This window comes from Echinops telfairi, unplaced genomic scaffold, assembly GCF_000313985.2.
Source record: "Echinops telfairi isolate 266 unplaced genomic scaffold, ASM31398v2 ScPeMD7_7465;HRSCAF=8503, whole genome shotgun sequence".
NCBI lineage: Eukaryota > Metazoa > Chordata > Mammalia > Afrosoricida > Tenrecidae > Echinops > Echinops telfairi.
This window is the reverse complement of record NW_022111365.1, coordinates 9,190,908-9,217,334: the sequence shown is the minus strand read 5'-3', so window position 1 is coordinate 9,217,334 and position 26,427 is coordinate 9,190,908. Positions and strand designations below refer to the sequence as shown.

The 26,427-nt window shown below is 37.4% G+C and overlaps 1 protein-coding gene across 1 annotated transcript in view; it reads right to left on the bottom strand.

The window, feature by feature from the left end:
* Positions 1-26,427, bottom strand: part of ERCC6 (ERCC excision repair 6, chromatin remodeling factor) — a 111,281-nt gene that overhangs the window by 36,982 nt on the left and 47,872 nt on the right. Inside the window, exons 6-8 of the mRNA XM_045283654.1 lie at positions 24,591-24,719; positions 19,075-19,233; positions 11,696-11,831 (exon numbers count right to left, since the gene is read on the bottom strand). Coding sequence (XP_045139589.1) covers positions 11,696-11,831; positions 19,075-19,233; positions 24,591-24,719 — 424 coding nt within the window. The remainder of the gene's footprint in view (positions 1-11,695; positions 11,832-19,074; positions 19,234-24,590; positions 24,720-26,427) is intronic.

The window sequence follows — 26,427 nt, the reverse complement described above, 5'->3', positions numbered from 1 at the left end:
CCCTCCTATGTCACCATAGATCGGGGACTTTAAAATTGTACTGGACAACAGCAATGATGCTCCCTACTATTAAAGGTTCAGTAAGTGCTAACTATGCTCACTGCCACTGTGACAATTTCAACTCACAACAACCCTCCAGGACGGAGTAGAACTGCTCCTTTGGGTTTCCAAGACTTTAAATCAGAGGTGAGGAACTTGTTAACTGCCAAGGGCCATTTGGATATTTACAACATCATTCTTGAGTCATACAGGTCAAACAAGCTCAGCCCTATTGGCCCCTCTCTGACGAGGGATGTGATCTTAGCTGGAACTGATGGTTTTGCAGGCCTTCTGAGGCCTGTGGGCTGGACATTCGCCATCCCTGCTTTACATCTTCACAGAAGTAAACAGTTTTATCTTTCTCTAGTGGAGTTGGCTGGTGGATTTGAATTGCTGACTTTTGGGGTAGCAGAAAAAGGTGTAACCCACTATGCCCCAGAGCTTCCTTCTGCAAATTATATTTTAATATTATTATGCTACATTATTACTATTTTCTAAAATTATTACTATTTTTTCATCTTATTTACAATTTTTATTTAACTATTTTATTATTATTTTCATTTACCTCGGAGCACACAGCTTTACCCAGATACTTATGTCTTTTCTCAGGACTTCAATGCTCCTTCCCTTGTGAGGAGCAAGATGTTGAGAAGCTCCACTGCTCCACCTCCATCACCACCTAGCTGAGCCCGAGTTGACGTTGAGAAACCATAGCTGATTTAAACGCTTCCTCCACATCTAAATTTTCTACCTGAATGCTGGATAGGTAGTTTTCCCCAATTCTGTTCCTAAACTCATCTCCAGAAAAGTGGCAGGAAGCCGTAACAGTATGTGGGGTCTGAAGTAAAGCAAACTGCAGCATGGGAATCCTCCACCCCATATTCTGGAGTCATGTGTGTGGGCAGAGATTAAAGAGAGGTAGAAGCAACTGTAAGGGGGTTTAAAATGCAGCAAAAGCTAAATGATCACTTTTCCTCTACAAATAGACTGCTTTATTAAGAGTTCACCTCTACAAATCTGCATAACTCAACCTGCTCATGGATCCTTGTAACTCCTAATTGCTGGATGCAGACTAGACATTAGTCTCCAGAGAACAGAACGTGGAGCTGAATTTTGGACGCCACATAGCATGTACTAAGAAATGTCCTGTAGTTAAACAAATGAGCTATCAAGATTCTCAAGTACACAAACAGTGGTAAAATGTTTAGATCCTTTTGCTTGTTTATAAATTCAAATTTATTTGGAAAAATCTAGTGTTAGCTACAGCATCACATATTTTATACCATATATAACATGTATAGAGATAACATGTAAAGAGATATGAGTAACAAAAATTAATAAACATTGTTTTAAGAGGAACAGGAAAAAATTGTAATGGAAAAAGATAATTTCCACTTGCAGTCACTGGGTAGAAACACATCTCAGACTATTTGTTTTTACCTGATTCAAAATCAGAATTTTACAACTACCTGCAGTGGAGTTTCATTAATGGTAAATTGTTGAATATTATGGACGTCTCTATCCAAACACTTAAGACAAATCATCTCCGGCGATTTCAAATTAAAAGCTTGTAAAATATGTATCCTCTCCTAGTTTTTGCAATTAATAGGGTACATCTGCAATTAGCCTGACTTACTGAATGCAGGGCTGTTGTCATTAAAAGACGTCTGTGAAAGTGCTGCTGTTATTATGGAAGCTCAGGAGACCAATCCCTCCTAGAGGGCAAACAGTGGACTGGTGGAAAACAACAGCCATAAATCACACTGTCAGGCAGCGGAGAGCAGGAGTGGAGCACAGGCACATGAAGGCCATTCACGGTAAACACAGCACAGCAGCTTCCCAGGAAGGATTTGCTGCACCTGTAATTAATTAAAATTTCCTTCAAGCTAAATCTTTAATAAACAAGGATTTGTGCTGACAATGAAGAAAAAAAAGACTCTAGCAACATAATTTTATAATATACCTCACAAAACAAGGCTAGCATTTATCATTTCTTATATCAAGCACATACACCAAAAAGTTAATAAGAATTTTGTGCTATAATTCATGTATTTGGAATAGGGCTGGAATATTTAGGATAGTTGGGAAAGCATGTGGTGCTTTCTATCTTTATTTAAGTTTTTTTACTGGACACTTTTCCAGTTTGTTTTTAAATCAAGTGTTCTTCTTGCATTGTTTAAACAAGCTTTCAAAAAGAGCTGATGATGGTATTTGCATTAGTCACATTTTTATGTGGCTTGTTTTTTAATCACACACTGTATTTCTAAAAAAATAATTTTACTGTTTTGTTGTTTACAGTTGGGGTCAAAATGTGTCTGGACCCGAGAGGGGAAAAAGGTCTAGATGTTCATGAATGTATTTAGTAAAGCAGGTGGGAACCTTCATTCTTGAATAGATTTATAATGAAACAACTCAAAATGCCTTTCTTAGCATCTCTCTTTAACACAATATGCTGTTTCTAACAACAGTAAGAGCCACCAACCAGAGTTAATACGTTGAGGACCACAGGAAGCGCTTCACACAGGCACATGAACTCAATGCCTTCTCACAAAAACCCCAGGATTTTTACCCTCCTTTTGCAGATAATCAAACTTGATTCAATGTAACTAAGTGACTTGCCCAAGGTCTCAAGGTCACAAGGTCACATGTCAGAATCAATATTCAAACCTTGGCCTGGTTAAGTACAAAGTTAACCCTCTTAAATTTTTATGCCATAATTTCCTTTTCTACTCTGATGATTCTACATGGCATAATCAAAATGAGATTTATAGAAAATATTCCACAGAATGTCAAGATTCTACATAGCAGAAAAGGGTCAGAGAGAGTTAAAATAACTGCATAAGCAAGAAATTTCTAATTACTGTACACACTCGAGTATAAGCCGGCCCGAAGATCAGCTGAGGCACCTAAATTTACCACAAAAACTGCATTAAAAATGTGCTGAAAAACTCGGCTTATACACAAGTATATACAGTATACATTTTCCAATAAACTTAAATCGGCCCCATAATCATAAATAAACTTTAAAACACACCACTACAGATGCCACCACTCAATTGTCAACTATGTAATTACATAAAACTGGTGTCTCTGATGCTCTTTTCATAGACTTTTATCTTTGACTACCCTTAGTTTTTCAAAGTCAGTTAATATCATATCCGTTTTGGGGACACAAAGTTATTCAACAACAAACATTTGTTGAATGAAAAAAAATTTATCATTAACACATTAATATTTTCATTAACAAAATACAATTACCAAGTTATTCTCTATTAACAAATAATTTTCAAAAATAAATACTTTCAAATATTTTCATTAACCAATTAGGTAATGATTCTCACACAGTACTCTATGTTATAAAACAGTGATCATAAAAGTGAAAAAAAGAGACTTCCAGCAAAATGGGGCCCCAGACAGACATGGTCACAGACTGGCCAATAAAAACGTGATTTAAAAACAAACAAACAAAGACAGATATGGAGGAAAAACCTAGTGTCCCAAATCTCCGAGGAATGAAAAATAACAACCAAACACTGACAAGAGAAAATTAAGGGATAGAATCCACACAAAGAGATCATGAGGAACAGTGAACTTGCTGCTGGCCAACAATGTGCCAAGAAAGCCCTGGTGGTGTAGTGGTTTCAAATGCCGTTACTAAGGTGAGATCAGTTCGAAACCAGAAAGACGAGGCTCTCTACTCCCTGAAAGAGTTGCCTGTGGTCCCGGAACTGCACTGGGGCAGTTTTACCCTGCTCTAAAGGATAAGTAGTTGGCATTGGTTTCATGGCAGTGAGTTGGGTTTTTTTGAACCATGAGTCAAGCCACCCATCCCACAGGGTAGAACAATCTCCAGAACATCTGACAAGCAAGAGGAGAGCCACATTCTTGATCCTCACTCCCACACCCACTGGAAGAATGGAGGAATATGCAGGATCCAATGTAGTCCACTCAGAGGGCAAATGAACCCTTCCTTACAAGGAAGTGAATGCATTCTGACAGAACCACAGACCAGAGGAGGCTGAAGCAGGCTGGGTTCCCACAAAGTCCTGGGGCTTATAGGGGATATAGGCCCATAAATTTACACCTCGATGGCAATGGAGGCTTCAATCTACCATTCAACCCCTGGCCTTTTCATTCCGGGATAGGGAAGACGAAGAGTAAGGGAAGTGACCCCGGGCTATGAGCAGCTCTGTAGCAGAGAGGACTGCCTGGTTTTTCGGTTTTGTTTTTCACTTCTTTGTGCCTTTGTCCTGATAAATAGCTAATGCAGTATCAGGAGGCAGAACTATCCCCTGTGCCCCAACACACTGGCAACTACAGAAAGCAGATTCAGGAAGGTGACCTGGATAAAAAGCAGTGGCCAGTATTGATTTTGGATTTGGGTGATTTTTTGGGTTTTGTATTTCTGCTAATTATTTGCTGTTTGGATAAACCACAAGTGGAGAGACAGAGTATTACAGGAATAGAGTCATCCCTCACTTCCCACAACCCTCTGTTAATCAGGGAGGTCATTAACTCCCAACCTAGTGGTACCTAAGACTGGACTCTTGCAGTGCTCACCCTGGGTGGACCCTGATGAGCGAGAAGGATAAAGTGACAGGTCACTAGTTAGGGACACAGGGGATCGACTTTCCTACTGCCTGCGCTAAATAAAAATTAGCTGTGCATGTCACAATAATGGGGTTGGAAAGAAACCAGGCACCCACTAGACACCTATGGGAAGATCCAAACTAAGCATGCTCCTACACAAGCCCCCTAGGCCCTTGTAGGAGGTCCACCTGGGCACACAGACTAGCCCCAGACATCACATCACAAAGGTGGGACTAGACTCAGCCAGTAGGTTCGTTCAGTCAATGCCCTCAACCATGCCTCCCCCAGCTAGTGGGGCAGGAGAGAATAAAAGGCAGGTGTGGGGTTCAGCACATCTTCTTGGTCCACTGGCAGCCTTTGTAACTCTGCTCTTGTTCAGCTGCTTGTTGCAAGCAGAGGGTGGGAGTCCCTGCCTGCCTGTCCCCCCAGGGCCTGCGTGGAGGCTCACTCTCTCCCAGCCTCTGGGATTCAACAGTGCCGCAAGCATGGAGTTGCGGTCCTGTTCTGATATACTTTCCATGTGGTTTTTTTTTTTAAATCTTTTTATTAGGGGCTCATACAACTCTTATCACAATCCATACATACATCAATTGTGTAAAGCACATTTGTACATTCATTGCCCTCATCATTCTCAAAACATTTGCTCTCCACTTAAGCCTCTGGTATCAGGTCCTCATTTTTCCCCTCCCTCCCTGCTCCCCCCTCCCTCATGAACCCTGGATAATTTATAAATTATTATTTTGTCATATATTGCCCAGTCCGACGTCTCCCTTCACCCACTTTTCTGTCGTCTGTCCCGTGGTTTTTCAGCCATGAAGCCCTGCATGGTTTCCGCACAGCCTTGTACACCTTCCTAAAACACCATGTGCTTTTTGAAACTGTAAAACCTGAAACTCCCCCTTTCCTCATAAAAGTCACTTGAATTACAAACGTGCTACTGGTGCATGAATTCTTTCAGTGCTGCGAAAGCAGGAACTGACGTACCCCAACCCAGGAACCTAACCAAAACAGCTGCTGTTTCTGCGTGAGTTTGTGAGTAAGTGAGTCCGGTTGTTGAGCAAGAATAATTGCCCATTCTACCACCTGACACCTAATCAACAAACAGATCCAAAGGAAAAAAAACAAAGAATTGTCTTGCAAAGAACAGTTACTATATGCATAAAGAAGCAAAAGGGAGAGGCACAAACAATTGGCCAAAGCACAGAGATGAAAAATTTCCTGAGGAAACAAAGTGATTTGAACTACCAGAACAGAAATTCAGAAGAATGATCCTCATGTACTTTCAATACACACGGGAAAAGGTAGACCGACCCACAGTGGGAGGGGCTGACAAAATAAATAATAAGTTACTAACCATAAAAAATAACAAAAACAAATTCTGAAGATTAATACCAAGATACTAGAATTAGACAACACTTTGAAAGATCAAGACCAAATTAGTAAGCTTGAAGACAAATCTCTTGAGAACAACAATCAATAAAAGGGGCAAAAAACGCCAGGAAAAAAAAAGTCTAAGAATTACATAGGACACTACTGAGATGAATAACAAGGCCTCATAAGTATCTCAATACAGGAAGAAACAGAGAGAACAGTACAAGAATTGCTGGAAGAAAACGTCCTGAAACCATAAAAGAGCAGCAAATAATCATTCAGGAAGCTGACAGCTCCAAGAAGATAAGAGTCCAAAAGAAAATCACCATGACATATCATTAGCATGTCAAACTTTTCAACATCAAGGACAAGAAAAGAATCCTGAGTGCAAAATGGAAAATAAAAAAGTTACCTACCAAGGAAAATCAACAAGAATAAGCTTGGAATTTTCCACAGAAAACATACAGACAAGAAGGCAATGGAATGGCATACATAAAACTCTGACAAGGGGGTGGGGCCCCTGACAACTAAGAATCACAGAACCAACTACCACACTAATCTGGTTGACCTCTTAGACATAGAGAGCACTCAACCCAACAGCAGAGCATAATATACATTTTTTTCCAGTGCACACGAAACATTCACCAGAGTAGATTATCTATTATACCACATAAATGGAAGAAAATTCCATGTTCTTGGACAGACTTAAATCATTGTGAAAATGTCAATATTACACAAAGCCATCTATAGATACAATGTAATTCCAACCCAGATTTCAACTTCCTTCTTTAATAAATGGAAAAAACTCATCACCAACTTTATATGGAAAGGAAAGAATCCCGGGATAGGCACAACACGACTTAAGAAGAAGAAAAAGTAGGAGGTCTCTTACTCCCTAACCTTCAAATCTACTACACATGACCCATTTGTACCTTACAAATCTGGCTAAACCAGAGAACACACATTGGTACAGAGTAAGAGCTCTCAACACATAGAATTCAGCAAAGATAAACCCCCAAGGAACAGCAGTGGGAATACCGATATCATGAGTAGGGGCATAGTCAGGGAGGGGGAAGAGTGAGAAAGGGGGAACCCATCACAAGATTGTATATATAGCCCCTCCAAAGGGGGCAAAAAACCCAGAAATGTGGATAGAGAGAGACAATGGACAGTCCAAGATATAAAATAATAACAACAATATATAATTGATTAAGGATTCATAAGGATGAAAGGGGAGGGGAGGGAGGGAAAGAAAGAGGAGCTTATACTAAGGGCTCAAGTAGAAAATGTTTTGGAAATGATGATGGCAACATATGTACAAATATGCTTGATACAACTGATGTATGGAATGTTTTAAGAGCTATAAGAGCCCCCAATAAAATGACATTAATAAAAAAAAGAGCAAAAAGAGAACCCACACATTGGGAAAAATACATTTGGCAATGATATACTGGCCAAGGGAACCATCTCTAAAATCTGAAGTGGTATAGAAAACGATACCAGTTCAACAAGAAAAAGTGAATAATTCAATTAAAAATAGGCAGAAGATATGAATATACAGTTCACCAAAGACTGCAGAAGTCCAACACACAAAGGAATAATCCTCCTAATCATTAGCCATTAGAGATGAAAATCAGAACAAAGATGAGGTACCACTTTACATTACCAATGATAGCAAAATTCAAAACAGCAGGAAACAATGTTGGAGGGGTGTGGAAAGACTGAAACCCTCATACTAGGGGTACTATAAAACCACACAACCACTGTGGGAAGTAAGTGGTCTACTGATGTAAGCATCAACTGAGAATACCAATCCTTCTAGTCATTATATATCCTAAAGAAATATGGAACAAAGCAGAAGTAGATATATGCACACATACCACCACTATTCACACCAGTGGAAAAACGGTTAAATAAACTCTGGTGGTGGTGGTGAGGGGTGGTGGTGTTAGGTGCCATCAAGTGAGTTCCAACCCATAGCGACCTTACATGCACAACAGAATGAAACACTGCCCGGTCCCACACCATCCTCACAATTGTTCCTCTGTGTGCTTGAGTCCACCGTGGTAGCCACTACAGTGTCAAACACTGTGCACAGTTTTGAAACTCTGGTCCATACACAATGGAATCAATACTAAGCATTGCTAAAGAATAATGACGAAACTGTGAAATACCTCATGACACACATTACTCTGGAGAACATTATGCTGAGTTAATCACAAAAGAAAAATCATTACATTGTTATAATAGAAAGCAAAAGACAAAACAACAAGATAAAGAATTTTATACCAAAAGAAATAGATGTTGATTGCTACCAGGGGTGGGAGGTGAAGGGAGAGAAGTGGAAGCAATAAACTAGAAGGCGGACAGGTGTGAACCTCAGTGAAGGGAGAACAAAATATCCTACCAGAGGGAGAGAGGTAAACAAGGGGATGTGGTGGGCAGGACAAAGTATTCGGAGGTTAAGTAAGTTATGCTTACAAATACAATACAAATCCACAATAAAAAGATTGAAAAAAAGTATAAAGATTTGAAGGATTACAATCTTTCTAACAAGAAGATTACATTTTATTGCAGTTAAGCAAAAACAAATGAGGAAAAGAAAATCTAAAGGAGATTCAGAAGTCTGAAAAATTCTTTATCTGATTTTACTGGTTGAAATATTAGCTGTGTAATTTTTCATAAGTGATGGAATTTTATTTTATAATTCTAAATTATGCTGCCAATCAAAGAAAATATTAAACCTAACACAGGATCAAATGCTAAGAGAGATGGAACATATAAGGCAACTTGGAGAAAAACAATGATAAACGTGCTGTATTTAGAAATTCTTTGATTACTTGATATCCATTCTTGAAACAAAAGGTCAAAATATTAGATCATACTAGTCACAAAATATCATTAGGAATATCATTAGGAAAACAAAGATAAACTACTTGAATGACAATGAAAACAATTCTGGTATACTCTTAAATATTTCTAAAAAGAAATGTCCTCGTCTTCTCTACTTTCACTAGCACTGAACAGCCTGTATCTGAGCTTCATTTGTAAATTTTGGTAAGGCAGCCAGTGGGAACCAAAAACATACTCAGGGAATAAAGAAGGATCACCGGATCAGATTGGAAAGGAAGCCATGCACTAGATGAATGATATTTTTAGCGGAACAGAATGGCCTTAAAAGAAGTCTTGAAACAAAAATTAAAAGTATAAATGCTACTATAAAAGTAAAACACAGATGTAAGCCAGCAGGTGTGTGACGTGGTGCAAAGATCTAGACATGCAAATAAGAACGGGAAAAAGCATGGGGATCAAATGCTACTTAGAAGATATAACCCAAAGCCAGAGGTACAATCTTGGACGTGTCATTACCAAAGCCTACGCAAAAGCAAAGGTAGCAGGCTTTATTTACCACCTATCACGAGGACATTGAGAAGAGTTCCTCTGTGGAAAATCACAGAGATCTCTGCAAGTTAAGAAACTTCAAATTAAAGTTCCCGGTAAACTGGATAAGACTGAAGAAATTAAGAACAATCACCTGCATGTGTCTGTATGTGCAAAACAATCTCAGAAATTAGAACTATCATAACCAAGAGTATTTAGTGTTTTCACCTCCAAACAATCTAAGGAAGCAAGTCTTATCAACATTTTCACTGTTTATTTTATTTTCAGTAATGAGTTCACTATTTCAGAGCCCATTTACCTGAAGACAGTTCTATATGGTGAGTAAACAAGGGAAAGAAATCAAGTCACAATGTAGGCTAATGTGTGAAATAAATAAACACTACCCTAAAACAAAAGACAAATAATAGAGGAAAATATGAAAACTTTATCTTTTTCAGGCAAACATAAACTACTGAAGGATTTTTTTAAATACAAAACATTGAATGCCAATAAATGACTGAAATTTAGAAAGGAATTAAAAGTTGTTTTTAGCAACATTGATGGGAGAAGAGTTGGAAGTGGAGATGTAGCTATGTGTCATAATCCCTTATTATAGACCCTGGCTTCTATGCTTGTGGTTATAATCCCATTTGGAGGGGAGCTCTCTGCTGTGCTATTGCACAGGAAGAATGTGAGTTACTCGAGGGTGTGAACCCTGTTTCACTGGGGACATGGCTGGCGGAATGACAAAATTCCCACCTGCAGCAAAATCATTCTTCCAACAGCCATCTCCGAAGCACAGAGAAATCCTCGGCCATAAAGAAAATGTATTAGTATTACTCAGCAAATGCTAGGGGACACTATTGTAGTTGATAAGTGCTGTCAAGTTGCTTCTGACTCACAGCAACCCTACGTATCATAAAAGGAAATGCTGCCAGGTCCTCCTGTGCCGTCTCACATTGTCCTTCTGCTTGAACCTATTGCTGAAGCCACGGTGTTAACCCATCTCCTTGAGGACCTTCCTCTTTTTCGCTGTCCCTCTACTTTACCAAGCATGATGTCCTTCTCCAAGGAATGGTCTCTCCTGACAACATGCCCAAAGTAGGTGACATAAAGACTTGCTATCCTTGCCTGTAAGGAGTACTATGGCTGTATTTCTTTCAAGACAGACTTGGCAGTCCATAGTACTTTTAACATTCTTTGCCAGCACTGTAATTCAAATGCATCAATTCTTCAGTCTTCCTTATTTAATGTCCAATTTTCACATGCATATGAAACAACTGAAATACCATGGCTTGGTCTGAGGACACACACCTTAGTCCTCAGAATAACATCCTTCTTTTTCAGCACTTCAAAGAGGTCTTGTGCAGCAGATTTACCCAATGCATTGTGTCATCTGATCTCCTGACTTGCTTCTATGAAAATTAATTGAGAATACAAGCAAGATGAAATCTTTAACAAACGTCAATCTTCTCTCTACTTGTCATAATGTTACCCAGTGGTCCAGTTGTGAGGATTTTTCTTTCTTTACATTGAGTTGTGATCCAAACTGAAGTCTACAATCTGTGATCATCATCAGCAAGTGCTTTAAGTTTTCCTTACTTTCAGCAAGGATGTGCCATCTGCTATCATAGACGGTTAATTAGCCATCCTCCAATCCTGATGCCACATTCTTCTTCATACAATCCAGCTTCTCTGATTATGTGCTCATCATCAGCAAGTGCTTTAAGTTTTCCTTACTTTCAGCAAGGATGTGCCATCTGCTATCATAGATGGTTAATTAGCCATCCTCCAATCCTGATGCCACATTCTTCTTCATACAATCCAGCTTCTCTGATTATGTGCTCAGTGTACAGAGTGAACAAATACGGTAAAAGGACGACACACCCCCTTCCTGATTGAAAAATGGGTAAGATACAGTTTCTACTCGGAACACAGTCTAAACCAGGGATTCTCAACCTTCCTAATGCAGTGACTCTGTATTCACATTTCTCAAGTGGTTTAAAGCCCCAAGTCCAGCCAGTGACTGCTACTTAAGTTACCTGATTCCATTTATACTGATAGATGGTGGTACCTTTTCTACATCCTTTTGTTACTCTTGACAACAAACATGTCACAACTCCGCAAAAGGTTAGATAGAGCTTATTCATAATTGTTTTTAAAATGCAGAATTATAAATTAAGCCAAAAACAATGAAGTGATTCTAAATGCATAAAAGAAACACACGCATATACAACTTGAGAGTAACATGAAAATCCAAATTATAAAATGGAAGACTTTGAAACAAAACAAAATAAAAATATTGTAGCATTACCTTTTTGTGGGCACAGGAACCAGTATCATGTAGCACTGCCACTCTGAATGGAGGCCACCACGTGTGAAATTCTTTCACCCACTGATGCATCACTGTTGTTGGACAGACAATTATAGTTGGACCCAAACCCTGGAACCTGTACCCAAAATATTCAAGAAGAAAGTACAACCATGAAAATAGTATACTGAGTAATCACACACTACCTCCAACCCACCCAAATCTTAACAGTTTTAAAAAGAAATCGCATGCTATGGAAATTTATTGATATTTCCTTTTTTAAGAAAAGGCTTTTAAGGCTAAAACCCAGTAAGTGAATGCTCTAAAATCCCAATCATTCATCTATTATAGATGCAGGAATTCAGAGAAAGCTCCAGGGCATTAAAAGGTAACAGCATCTATGCTAAAGAAAAGGAAAAAACATTTTTAGAGAAGTGAGTATAAAGTCTATTTCCACATAAGTGAACAAGGGGTCTTAAATAGGTTTGAAGCTTTATAGTCAACCTGAGTTTTACCCATAGAATTTTGATCTTCACAATCCTAGGCAGTTTCCCTAGGATAATAACCCTAGGATAATTTCCTGTGTGCAGGGCTCTGGAGAGGAATGTGTCTAATAGAATAGAGCTACAGGTGGTGAGCAATGATTACAGCTTATTCCTCTCCCTCCAGTCTGCTCTCCAGCTACACTATGCTGTGGCTGTTCCTCACGTGATGAAAACTCAGTGGATGGGCTGAAATCCCCTTAACTGGTATCTGCTGGAAGGTCCACATAGATAGAGAGTGCCAACCGGCACTATTCCCATGGCCTAGGCATACATGGCAAAAAAGCTGTTACCAGTTGATCATGAGAGCCCAAAGCAAAGACTTGGGTATCAGAATATACACTGTAGCATTATTTCTACTATAGAAAGAATGGACACTACTTCTATGTCCATATTAAATAAGCAAAGGGAAGAATAAACTGTGCCATCGCTTAAGTACAGGCTACCAGGGGCACTGCCTCAGTCAGGATCACATTCACTGTATGACCTGGGACACACTATTTAACCTTTCTGAACTTTCTCATCTTCAGATATGGAAGCAATGCACCTATTACAAGCTTATTGTGAATTATTAAATCATTTAATATCTATAAAGTGCTTAGAACAATGCCTAGCATATAGTAAATGCCAGGTAATAGTTTGATAAATAGGATAGCATATCATACAACCACTAAAAACTGGGTTTGATGAGTTATTTAATGACATGAAAAAATGCTCATCAGTTTAAACAAAAACAATGATTTATGGAATTACCCATATTCATAGACACACAGGTAGATCAGCACATGTTCTCACATCCATGTGTCCCCTGGTTCTTTCCTAACAGAGGTATATACTTGTGCAGTACCCCTACGTCCCTCCAGTAAACGTGAGCTTTATGAACTGAGGAGGGTAGATGTGAATATTGTTTCACCTAAAACCTTCTGGTGATTCCCATTCTCCTAGAAACCATTACCAGTCAACAAAGCTGAGAGTAAGGACTTACATTCTTGTGTTCTGCTGCATGCGAACAGGGAAACAATATAACCCAATGGCCACTGGGCAGTGGGTCTACAATGGCAAGATGTGGCCACTAGGGGAAATTAAAATACTTAAGACTTAATTTTATCACTGAACTACTAATCATGTTGCTCCTATAACTCACCCTTTCTGTTAGCTTTTCAGATTTATCATACATTTCATTTAACCTAATTTGAGGCCAGCTTTCATCCACCTGCAGCCAAAGTATCCCAAGACATTATACCCCATAGGTACATATCTAATCTCATTCTTCCCCCCTTTCCTCCTATTACAACAGAACTAGTTTCTCTTCTTGTGTGAGACCAATTCTGTTAGCAAGGTTCACTGCACCCATGCCTCCACTACATCAGTGTTCCAATGTCCTCTAACCACTTTTTCTTCAAGTTTGCTGAGGGTTAAATGCTATTGCAGAGTTGAAAATTAGCCAGAAGCCAAAGTTATCAGTGGGAGCTGGAAGCTGACACACTAAGCTCACGCTACAATCAGCAACTGGGAACCAAGACTGACTGAGACAGCCACAGCTCACCCAAGCTCGCTCTCTCTCTCTCTCTCTCTCTCACATTCTGGAGCAGCTACTGGCACTATTTAAATTAGCTTGCTTCCCCATCTTCTACCATTTATGGCCAGTAAGTATATTGAATGTGTGAAATTAAATGTGCACATGCTCTTCCACGGTTCATTCTTTCCCTATATTATCTTATTAACGCCCAAAGCTTCATCATTGTTGTTCAGTGACGTCGACTCAGCTCCAACTCATGGTGAACAAAACATTGATCTGGCCTGTGCCATCATCCTTTTCTGAACTCCCCGCTAACCACATGCCCAAGCATCTGCCAGCTAAAAGGCAACACACATCACCCTCCCCACTCCTTGCACCCCGTGTTCCTAGTCCAATGAACAGACTTACCACCCATTCTCCAGGTCCCCAGACTAGAAATCTGAGCCTCCCCCTCTTGATCTCTGCTGCATCAGATCCCTGCCTACCTAGGTCATGGTGCTTCTACCTCCTAATGCTCTCCCAGTCACCCGGGCCTCTACACCTATACTATGACCACGTCTATTGTCTTTCACCTGAATTTCTGCAACTTTCTAGCACAATTGTTAAGAAATTAAAAAATCTGAATGTCTCATCCTTTTGTTTAAAAACCCCTCGTGGTCTTGGGACAGTCTAAACCTGTTAGCCTAACCTATGAAACCATGAGCTTCCTGCTTCTGCTCCCTAGTCTTTTATCTCTCATTCCATTAACCTTACCACTTGCACCCACAAGTCAGCACCCCACCAACTCAAATTTCTGTTCGTTTTTAGAGGGTGAATATATCCCCAGCTTCTACTTTTTTGCTTTGTTCTATTTGATCTCTTATCCTAGCCAACTTCTATGCATTCACCCTTCAGATATTGACAGGGATGCACATCCTTCACAGAGCCTTCGTCTCTTTCTTTCCAGGAAGGCTAAGGCTCCTTCTTAGTACATCCATCTAGCTAGTGCCCTATAGAGTTGATATATCATTCAGCACCCTTATTTTAATTGTTTATATCCCTTACAAGCCCCTTAAGGGCAGAGAAAATTTATCCTTTGATCTCAATGCTTAATCCAAAGTACCTGAAATATTAAAATTAATCTTCTGCATAATGAACAGTAATCTGTAATTCTAATGAGAAAAATAGAAATTTTAGGCAAGCCAGAGAAGGCTGACCCTTGTTCTATGCCCCAAGGGATGCTATTCCCATGTGTTGGTGACTCCAACATGAGCAAATGCCTCCACCTATGCCTAGACTCTCTCTGCTCCTGGCCTATAGTCGGAGCCATTCCACTTTGCTTACTAGGAGGAATCCAGACAACAAAAAGCCAGGGACTACAGTGGATGATTGTATCTTCATGTAGAAATTCCACGCCATGATTCTCACCAAGAAGTGTGGAATACACTGACATGGTCCTATGCAGGTACTACCTCACAGTTCCTGGACATAGCAGTGGCTCAGCCCTACCCCAATATGAAATATTCATGTCTAAAAAGGATTAAATGGATTAGTTTTTCTATGACCTCTAAGGGGAATAAAGTTATCTTTAATATGTACTTAGTGGATATTAAGAAACAACCAACCAAAAGCTGCTCTACAAGTATTTTTAAAAGTAAAAAAACCAAAAAACATAAACTCACTCAAAATAAGCATAAATACAAATACACCTATTCCTCATTTACTGACATATTTAGGCTTTAAAGCTTGCTATGGGAAAATGGAGGATGACCACATCAGATCACCAAATGACAAGGCGACTATATCTGCCACATTAAACTATTAAACAATTGCCACATTAAACAATTGTCAAACCACTGAGAATCATGGCTCAGCCAAACAGACACACAACCTTAACCATCACAGCCAGAGTTACTCGTGCTTGTCAGATGTATGCCATTACTGGGCAAATAATTTGGACAGTACATTTTTTACCACAGCATTCAATACAAAATGTAGGATAATTAAGTAGTCAATAATGAGGAATAGGTGTATGAGTTTTCAGGTTATATAGCATTTCTTTTCTCTGTTTTAGCTTACTTTCTATAATCTGCCACGGGGATGATTTTGTCATTTAAGGTCAGTATGTCATTATGCCTAAGCATCTATCATTATACCCGCAGATGTTTGGTCACTCTCCCTCTAATATAATAAAAATGGACATTTTCACATTGATTTGAATTTTAGAAATACTGCTCTTAGGTCACAGCAGGGGCAATCAAGTCCATTAACTGTCTCATACACAGAAGCACCTCTTCCCTCCCCTTAGGACCAGGGAGATAAGTACAAACAATGATGATGATCATTTACTAAACTGGCTACAATTTCTTTCACCTTTGATTATCACTGACCACCTAATGAAGCTAATACCTTCATGGTCACACAATTCAATCTGCAGAACGGAAATTTGCTCTCTAAACCCTAGAATTTAGCAGGAATTACAAAGTAAAATATTTACCTTTGAAAGTTAATGAACTTTTTCAGGCCACTGATTCATAATTAGAAATTTATTAAACGATATCTTAGATGGTGAAGCACTAACTGAAGTTTGAAAGGTAAGTAATTTATTCCCTTTCCATCAAAAGATTCAGAGGCTCTCTCAACAAAATAATGCAACCCTGGTGGGTGGCACAATGGTTAAATTAAGCACTTGGCTACTAACTATAAGGTCAGTAGTTCAAACCCACCAGCTGCTCTGTGAGAGAAATGACCTGAGTTTCCTTCAATAAAGCCTAGGAAATCCTATGGAGCAGTTCTGCTCTGTCATATAAGGTCACCAGGAGTTGAAATTGACTTGACACACCAACTATAGCAATATAATATGTATGGTAGCATATTAACTATCAACTGGGAACTCAAAAACCAGCTTTTATTAGCCACAAGTACTATGCGTCTAGGAACCCCGGGGCAGTGCAAATGGTTAAGTGCTCTGTGCTAACCAAAAGGCTGAATTTACCCAAAGGCACAAAGACCTAGTGATCTACTTCTGAAAATTCAACCACTGAAACGCTATGGAGCACAGTTCTTTTGCTACACACATGGGGTCGCCATCAGTCAGAAATGATGGCAACCAGTCTTTAATATGATTGGGCCTCTTTTAAACAGGAGCCTTGGTGGCACAGTGGTTACGTGATGGGCTGCTAACTGCAACTGGGAACCACCATCCACTCCTTGTGGACAAGGACAAGCGTTCTACTCCTGTAAAGAATTACAATTTCAGAAACTCACTGGGGCAGTTGTACTTTGTCCTATAGGATCACTATGCAATGGCAGGGAGGGTGAGCCTCCTTTTATAACAAACGCATTTTTCTTTAGGATAGAAACATAAAATAGTTATGAAAATGTTACAAAATTCACTCTGGCACGTTTAAAGAGAGAAACTAAGTTCCTTAGTAGATCTTGGTATACTGCTAGTCTTTCTACCAATACTACTTTAATAAAGATGATCTGGGCTATAATCCAACATGCCACACTATTTCATTACAGAAAAGAGGATGTGAGCATTGATAGTTAATTGATTACAGCTGCTGCCCATTATTAGCCCTGACTTCACTCCTAGCAGGATTGCCACTACTCAAGAGAGTATGTTTTAATTTTTAGATCAAAAATACACTGCAGGGATGGCTTTAGTACAGTTCAGAGAATAAAGTATTACATTTCATAACAGGAAAAGAAGAAAAAAGATGGGAAATAAGAAAATCCCAGAAATCATTTAAAGAAAAAAAGACAGTCCCCGAAATCATATGGAGTGGCTTGGGGCATTTCAGTTATCAAACAACAATAAGCAAACAAACAAAACAAAAAACCCAGTAGAGTCACAGAAACCAAGCCAACCGAAGCTCTATTCTGAATAGAGCAAGTATTTTCAAGTTACAGAATGACAGCCATAAATAAGGAAACAAAATACTCATATCCAATTCAGACTTTTCCTTGGGTTTGCAATGCTTTCATGTGTTCTAGACAAAATATAACTTTCGTACATGAAGAAAAACCCATGCTTCTATACAACTCTTTTGTAAATAACAAGAAATATTTAAAGTTATCCAAATGCTTTTCCACCTCATATCTATAAAAATACAACTGGGATTTTTAAAATATTTGAAAAATCTTTCATGAATGTGCTGATCTTGATCTGCTAAATTAATGAAAAGGTAAGGAATAAAAACAAAGAACTGACCTCTGAGGACTACAAGGTTCCCGACTCCTAATTTAAGTTTAGATTCGGCTCCCAAAGAGTAGGATCCCAATTTGCTGACTCAACTACAGAAACATGGACATTATCTCAAAAGTGTCTCCTAACTAAATCTACTCAGTGGTTAAGGTTTCTACAACACAACAGTGTGGTAAATAGCTTGCTGTTACTTCTTATATCACCCCATTGTAACCCAAGGAATTGTTGATATCTGGCTTAAAAAGAAACGGTCTAGATAATTTAGTCAGTAACATTTTCTACGAAAACTGATGTACAGAAATAGACACCTTCAACACGGAGAACCTCACAGTAATTCAATATAAAGCATTTCAGTGCAATAATGACTTAACCCAGATTTAATAAATGCTTATTATTTAGGGATACTAAAGTCCTAATAGTTTATTCACATTTTAAAAGAAAACAGCGATTAAAATTTAAGCCTAGTTTTCTCTCTTTTTTTTTTCGAACAGCCATTTCTGCTTTGGCTTTAAAATTTTATAAATTTCTCAAATATTGTAGAGGGGTGTAAAAATCATACTGAAGAGCCTATTTTAGAAAATAACCTCATTTAAAAAAGAAAAGGCTATACACGCCAAAATGAGTACTGATTACAAAAGAAATTAAAGAGAATGACTCTCCCAAAGCTCCAACTTTCACCATGAATAGACTTTGCACTTATGTAATACTCACCTGGTCTCTTGCCAGAACAAATATTTTAATGTAAAATTTAATAAATGGAAAAGTTATTATATCTAATTTAAAATTCCATATTGTGTAATCTATTGATATTAACATGATTTGGTTTGTAAACAATCCATTGGTAAAAGCTAACCTTAGACATTGTATTGACCCAAAATATCTAGTGGGGCTCATCTGCAAAATGAAGCATCAATGCTTGGAATTCATTAAAAGTGTTACATGTTTAATTTCTCCTGCCCTACAGCTCCATTGTCTCGTAAAAATTTTCCTTTGATGTCCCCCACTAAAAGAATTAAAGGAATATTGTAATTGAAATGTCATCAATAATTCACAAGACCCTCCTCCACAGCAATACATCTGATGCAATATTAATTGAGCTCCACAGACTGACAGTCTGCAGAGGAGCACTTGCCTGTAATTTGAACCACGAGTCCTAATCTTGCTGTAGCTCAGACCTGCCAAGAAGGCAATTATCTGGATGGTCTTGCCCAATCCCATTTCGTCTCCCAGAATTCCTCCTACCTGCTGGCAGTGCAATTCCCACAGCCACCTAACACCTGTCTGCTGGTACCTACAACAAACACCAACAAAGAAAAAAGAAAATAGCAAATGTTGGATAACACATAACAGAAAGTACTCATGAATTAATCATTTGTCTAGGTTCTAGTTCCAGTCCTAGCAACAAGCCGGATGTGTGTTTTACATGAGTATTATATTTATAAGGTCATACATTTTTGATCACCTAGGCATAAAATCACAAATTTTTCTTTACAGAGTGTTAACACGTTTCTAATTAAACTGATGGATAGGGTAGTTAGGGGGCTATTTAATTTCTTTTTCAACATTAGAAATAGCTTAGTGAAGTTATTATCTTCTATTCACTATCTTTCTGAGGAAAAGGACAAGTAATTTTAGTACGTAAAGTTGCATTAATCTTTCCACAAAAAGGAGGCATTAATGTTTATTTTTGCAATCTGACTAGTATCAAAATAGCAAGACAGAAGACACTGCAATTTACAGCTTATACTGTTGAAAAGCCACTTCAAAATCATATTACTCTTACATAAGAAAAATTAAGTTTTAAGGTTATAAACCAATTGAAAGAAGCAATATCAAAATTAGTGCATAACCAAAGATTGTTATAGTACAGATACAAAAACGAAGTGTTTAAAGACAATGAAATAAAGGCTACGGAAGGCCTTTGAAAGAGTAATCTGGAAAAGGCCTTCTAAATATTTTAAATCAAAACTTGATTATAATTTTGTCATAAATACAAAAAGATCTGAGTGATCAACATTTTAAATAAGGACTTATAGAAATTATATATTTCCCCTCCTTAAGAACAGGTAACATAGAAGCTAGTACTTTCCATTCTCCACTCAAAACATCTTTCTTTTATAACCTACAAGAAAATAAAAAGGAGTACGTACTGAAAAACCATTTTTCAAAGGCAAAGGGGGAAGAGTTAGCATCATGAAATAATATGATTTATTAGCCATTTTAACAAAAAATATCTAAGATGAGATATACTTAAAATACAATGAAAGCTAAACGATTATTTTTATTTAAGACAAGTCTGAACATTTGTTGTTTTATCTTTGAACACAAAGTTATCTGTTCCGTGGCATATATTCTCAAAGGTTCATTTTGGATTTCAGATCATATTGAACTAGTTTTACTTGATCTCCTTTCTCAGTAAAGATGCTATAATTAATACCCCCTACCCTCTATATTTGAAAATCAATTTTGAAAGTCTGACTCTATCTACTGCCATTAAATGAGAATTTGCTGCTTATTAAATCTGCTAAGTATAATTTACATGGTGGGTATGCAAGTTGGAGTACAGGATTGAAAATCAAAACAAAATTATGTCCAGTATGTATATAGGATCATTAATTCAGGGATGGCAGATTTTATCAGTATGTGGTATGTAGCCAGAGAATAACGGCTACCATGTAGGAGGCAACTGCCAGGAGGCACTAGGCCAAGTGCTTTGGATATAGCCTCACAACAACCCTAAAGAGAGATTGTCAGCCCGTTTTATACTTAAGGAAAGGAAAATTCAAAAGAATTTAAGTACCCTGCCAAAAGTCATACTGACAGAAAAAATGAACCAGTTAGAATTCAAACCCTAACCAGCCCTATTCCAAAGTTTACTTTGGAGATAAGCTAGACCAGTGGTTCTCAGTCAGGGGAAATTCTCCTCTCTTATAATGTATTTTGCAATGTCTGGAGACATTTTTGTTTGTTAAAAAATGGGAGGGGGTACACTGATGTGGGAGCCGATGAAAAGTTTAGACTGTGGAATACAAAGATCTGAAATAACTTGGTCTGCTGTGTGTTCTACCACATCCATGGATATATTTGCAAGATAGGTAAATACACATATATAAATGTCCTCATTATGTTTTTTAAAAACTTCATTTGTCATAAAAACATGTCAACATGTTTCTAATTTGCAGATGTAAACATTTCATAAATAGATTAATATCAATCTAGTAGTATTTGATACTATAATATTTTTCTTTTATCTTTAAGATGTACTTATTATAACTATGAGGTAGAAAAAAATAAGCAGAACAGAATTGTCATATACTGGGCAGACGCCACAGATGCTGTTCCCTACAACAAAAAATTATCTGGCTTAAAATGTCAAATGTGTGAGGATGAGAAACTCTGCCCTCGAACAAATGCAGGTTCTTAAACGGGCTACTCTGCAATCTTGGCTTTGGAAAAATACATACTTTACAAAGCTTTCCAAATGGCTTTAAGGTACTATCAGTTTCCAGAATCACTACATTCTAGGCAAGTGACATCCATTCCCTGAGGTTCAGAACAACAGTGGTATCAGCTCCTCTGGGTAGAGCCCCAAACCCCCAGAAAACAGCCCTAGAGGTTCCTGAGACTGAATCTTTACAGGAGTGTTAAGTCTCATCTTTTCCTGCACAGTAGATGGTGGTTTCGAATTGCTGATCTTACGGTTAGCAACCCAATGCATAACTCACTAAGCCACCAGGACTCCATGCAAGAAATGACTTATTTTATACTTTAGTGGCAAGTGTCTAGCGGTAACAAACACTGATGCAAGAGAACAATGACTATAAAGGCTGTGTCAACTTGGCTAGGGTATGATGCGCAGTTATTTGGCAGTTACGCAGTTATGTAATTTGGCAGCTATTAAATGATAAAATATAGCAGTCAAATAATTATGTAACTTGGCAGATGTGTAATGATATACTCATCCTACATTTTGTGATCTAATGTGCTCATCCTCCATTTTCACACAATACTGATTCTCATATAATGAACTGGTCTTTTGAACCTAAGCATGTTGTTAAGTGAGTATGTCTGCTACATAACACTGTAAGTCATATCACTAAATGGAAAACTCCAACAGGGACACTGTACAAAGGTGGGAAATGATGGCCTTTTTTTCCCATCCACGACACAAGATGGTTCAGAGGCTATAATATAAAGAAATTCATGTGCATATTAAACCTTCCAGACATACTGTTAGGTATGCCTCCTAAACGGAGTCATTAGGGAATCTGGATTCCAGTTTTGACGTTGCCACTGAGTGGCTGACCTTATTGCTTTCATCTCCTAGTAAGACACACAATAGAACAAAGACATGGCTTAAACTAAAATGGGGTTTAGAATCTAATTTTCAGAACCTTTGGGACACAGATTTAAAAAATCACTCCTTAAGAAAACGCAGATTCTTACAAGCTATTTTACAATAGTAAAGCTATCATTGAACTCTACTACTCTCATCACACAACCAAATAACCATGGATAGCTGTATAACTTTGCATTGTCACATTAATCCAAGATTATGTTTTCTATTATAACTAAAAGTAAAGCCAACTGATTGAAGTTTGTTACTCAACTGTTTAATTATGAAAAAGAATGAATTTTCTGGATAAACTTTCAATATAGAATTTTAAACATTAAACATTGTCTTGCAGAAAATAGCACATAAATAGATCATTTTTACCTTCTAACTCCCTTGAGTACAACTACACTGTTCATTTAATTCCAAAGTGTGGTTATTACAGTAAAAATGCATTTACAGTTTAAAATTAAATTGGCTTAGGTAAATACTAATCACAAAATGAAAATAGCAATCCTATTAATTTTTGATATAGCAGAATAAATCAGTTTTATAATACTTATAAATATTTAAAATGGTTTTTAGACATGAAAACAACTTCCAGGAAGGAACAATTAAGATTAAATAAAAAAATCAAAAACATGCATTTGTAGTAACTCAACAACAACAACTCATTGTCATTGAGTCAATGCTGACCCATAGCAACCCTATAGGACAGGGTAGAAGTGCCTCTATGGGTTCCCAAAACTGTAAGTCTTAACAGAAGCAGAAAGCCTCATCTTTCTCTCTAGGAACCACTGGTAGTTTTGAACTGCTAACCTTGCGGTTAGCAGCCCAACTCGTAACCATTATACAACCAGGGAACCTTTTTGTATTTACAAAAAGGTTAACATACTGAATTCCACCTACTCTTAGTAAGCAATGGTTGGTTCTATTAACCGTGAATCTTCTTTGTGAAAAATATTTGACATTTAAACAAAAATACACATTCCACTTGACTTTTGAGGATATTTGACAAATCACTTACTATATGTGTAGAACTATCTTGTCCTCGCTAAATTAACTTAATCTGTAATTTGAGTATTCCTTTCACTAGTACAAGACTGATTCTATTTGGACTGTTTCTTAAGAAGAAATCACTTTAGAGAAGATGAAAGCATTGCCAATAAATGTTGTCTTTATTTACTTTTCATAATTAATTTTCATCTGGGAGAAGCAATTAAAAAAACAGCCACCTCTCTGGGCTATAAAATGAACAGTCTGCAAGATTCTAACTTGAATTTCTAGGCAGTTCTGCTCTGCTATAGCAATCCAATAAGTCACTCCTATGTTTAGGACTCAACTTTCCTATATGCTTAGTAGAATAAAATAATTACCCACTACCACAACCTCGCTACCCAGACAAAATTTAAAACTATAAAATAAGCTCTTTTAGAGGTAACAGAAAAACATGCCATTTTTAAGTAGACATTGCACTACCCTAGAATATGGCTGAGAGCTGTAGCGCAAAAGAAATCTGTATCCGAATCCCAACCACCAACTGATAATAGAAGAGACAGAAGCTACTTAATAGCTTAACTTCCCATACACATGTAAGACGGTAGGTTTCCTAAAGCATCTTGTTAAGTAAATCCCATGAGTGACACAACTGAAAATGTTCTTCAGTGTTTACATTCATCGCTGAAAACTCATCAGCTCAGGAATACACTACAAACACACCATCTACCAGGAAACCTCGTTTCTACTACGCTTGCCACTTGACAATTGAAACATAGTTTAAAATAGCAATTTAATCTTGAATGTGTTTGAATATATCCTCATTTTTTGATATTAGAACATTTACATAAAATATTAAGATACACATTTGGTCAGTTCAAAAGTATTAAAACCTTAGGTACTCTATAAGGCAACTAGAAAATAATCACCCCAATTGTTTGTTTTTAATTTTCATGTGAAAGTTAAAAGTTTCTCCAATATTGGCTTTATTATTAGTCTGATTTATCAATCAGAGGTTGGTCCCACAAATTACAACCAACAAAGTTCAAATATAGATGCTTTTTAAAAGTATATTGTTCTTAGTCAACTGAAATAAGTCCATATAGATTCATCAGTTGAAAAACATACCCAATACACTTTAATCAATCTATTACCATCTAATTTTAATGAACCATGTGGTTAATTTGTCATTTCACAGTGTCTTTATTTGCAATAAATTGTTGCAAGTACCTTAAAGTAACTATTGTGCATTCCTAAAACATTAAGTTGTACATAAAAGTTTGATGACTAGCACACAGACCAGAGCACATAATACGTACTTAAAGAGCCTTCTGAACAGGAAACCCGGCATTCTGAAACCTTCATCAAATTCAGCGTCACTGTCCTCAGAACTGTCTTCTAGCTTTAGAGACGGCTCTTTTTCTTGTAGTCTCAGTTTATTCCATTTCCTTACATGAAAATGAAAATGTTTCAATGTTTTAGTCACAAAAGATTTAAAAAATTTTTAATTTTAAAAAAGGAAAAATAAAATGTCTCTCAGGTTTCAGCTGCCATCATTAACCCAAACACTGATATTCAGAGAAGGAAAGCAATGATCATTTCCTTCCTTTTTTATTCAATTCTTATTTTAATCATCAGAGCTACTCTAGGAATATTTCTGTAAGGCCTCATCGTATTATCAAAACCACTTGTTTCTCTTCTGGCATAGCCTAAGGGGAATTTTTTCTAGGTCTAAGATATATGAGCTGAGTTCTATAACAAAAAGCGCCAGTGTTTCCATATAATTAAATATCTCCAAAATGACAAGAGTGCAACAAAAAGTAACTTCACTTACTACTTACCGTTTCTGTGCTAAAGATATGATAGTAATGGCATAAATAATAATTTGGTCAAAACTGCTATAGATAAGACTCGCATATTGATTACTTAATTGGTACATAGTATAAAAGTAATGATATTATACTACTTAGAAAAAATGTGTTTAAGTTAAGAATTTGGTAATCTGCTTATCAGATATAAAATAAGATGAACATTTATATTTTAGAAAAATAAAACAATGTAATTTTAACAGGAGAATGATAATAATTTAAAGATCTGAAAGACTTAGCAACAATCCAAGACTGCTGAGAAAGTAGTCATTTCACTAGAGCAATTTATAAAATCATAAACATCAACTCTTTTTCAGCATGAGTGCAATGGACACTATTAATTTCACAAAAGGGTGGAAATGAAATAAAGCAATACAGATAAAACATTCAAAATTAAAAAGCTCAAGAGAAGGGTAATGAAAACAGTAACATAGAAGAGCAGATACCCCCTCTCTCAAAAAACAAAACAAAACCGGATGTGATGTGCCAGAGATAATACATTTGGAGTTCATTCCACCAGCTCAGACTGTTAATCAAGCTTTCTATCTAGAGCTTCTGAACAGATTGCATAACGGTGTGTGACAAAAAAGGCCAGATTTGTGGTAGACAAGTAGCCTTCTCAGTGCACCAGTTTTTGGCAAAAAAAAAAAAACAACCCCAGCATGCTTCTCTTGCCCCACACACCTTACTCACCTGGTCTTGATCACTGCAACGTCTTTTTGTTTCCACGAATAAAGAGGGACATGAAAGGGCAGCGATTTGACATAGAAGAGGTGAAGAAAAAAAAACGAGAGGTGCAGAAAAAAATGAGGGAGGTATTGTCAACCATCCAAACAGAGGATGGAATCACAGGTGTGACAAATGTATTAAGTGTAATGGAGAGTACTTATCAGGTGATAACATTTTAAAAAATATTTAAATACCTAGCTTTGAAAAAAAATCACTTTGAGGGGGGGTGCCCCCTCGTATAAGGAACCCTTTATCTGCCATTGACTACAGAAGACTAATGAAGTATCTGAGGGAACGCAAAGGAGACAATGAAAGGGTAATATTGTAGGACTAAACCACATACTACTCAGTTAAAGGTACGGTATGTTTTCTAGTTTCAATTTCAAAATGAAGACCAAGACAAAACAGGTGACCAAAGCTACTAGAGGACCTGGAAAGAAATCCTCTGATTCAAATTCCTACCTTGTTAGAAATTTAACTCTTCCAAGTAACAAAACAAAACAAAAAAGAGCTAAGACTTCATTTTGAGAAGGAAGGAAGAGCTTGATCAATGACAATG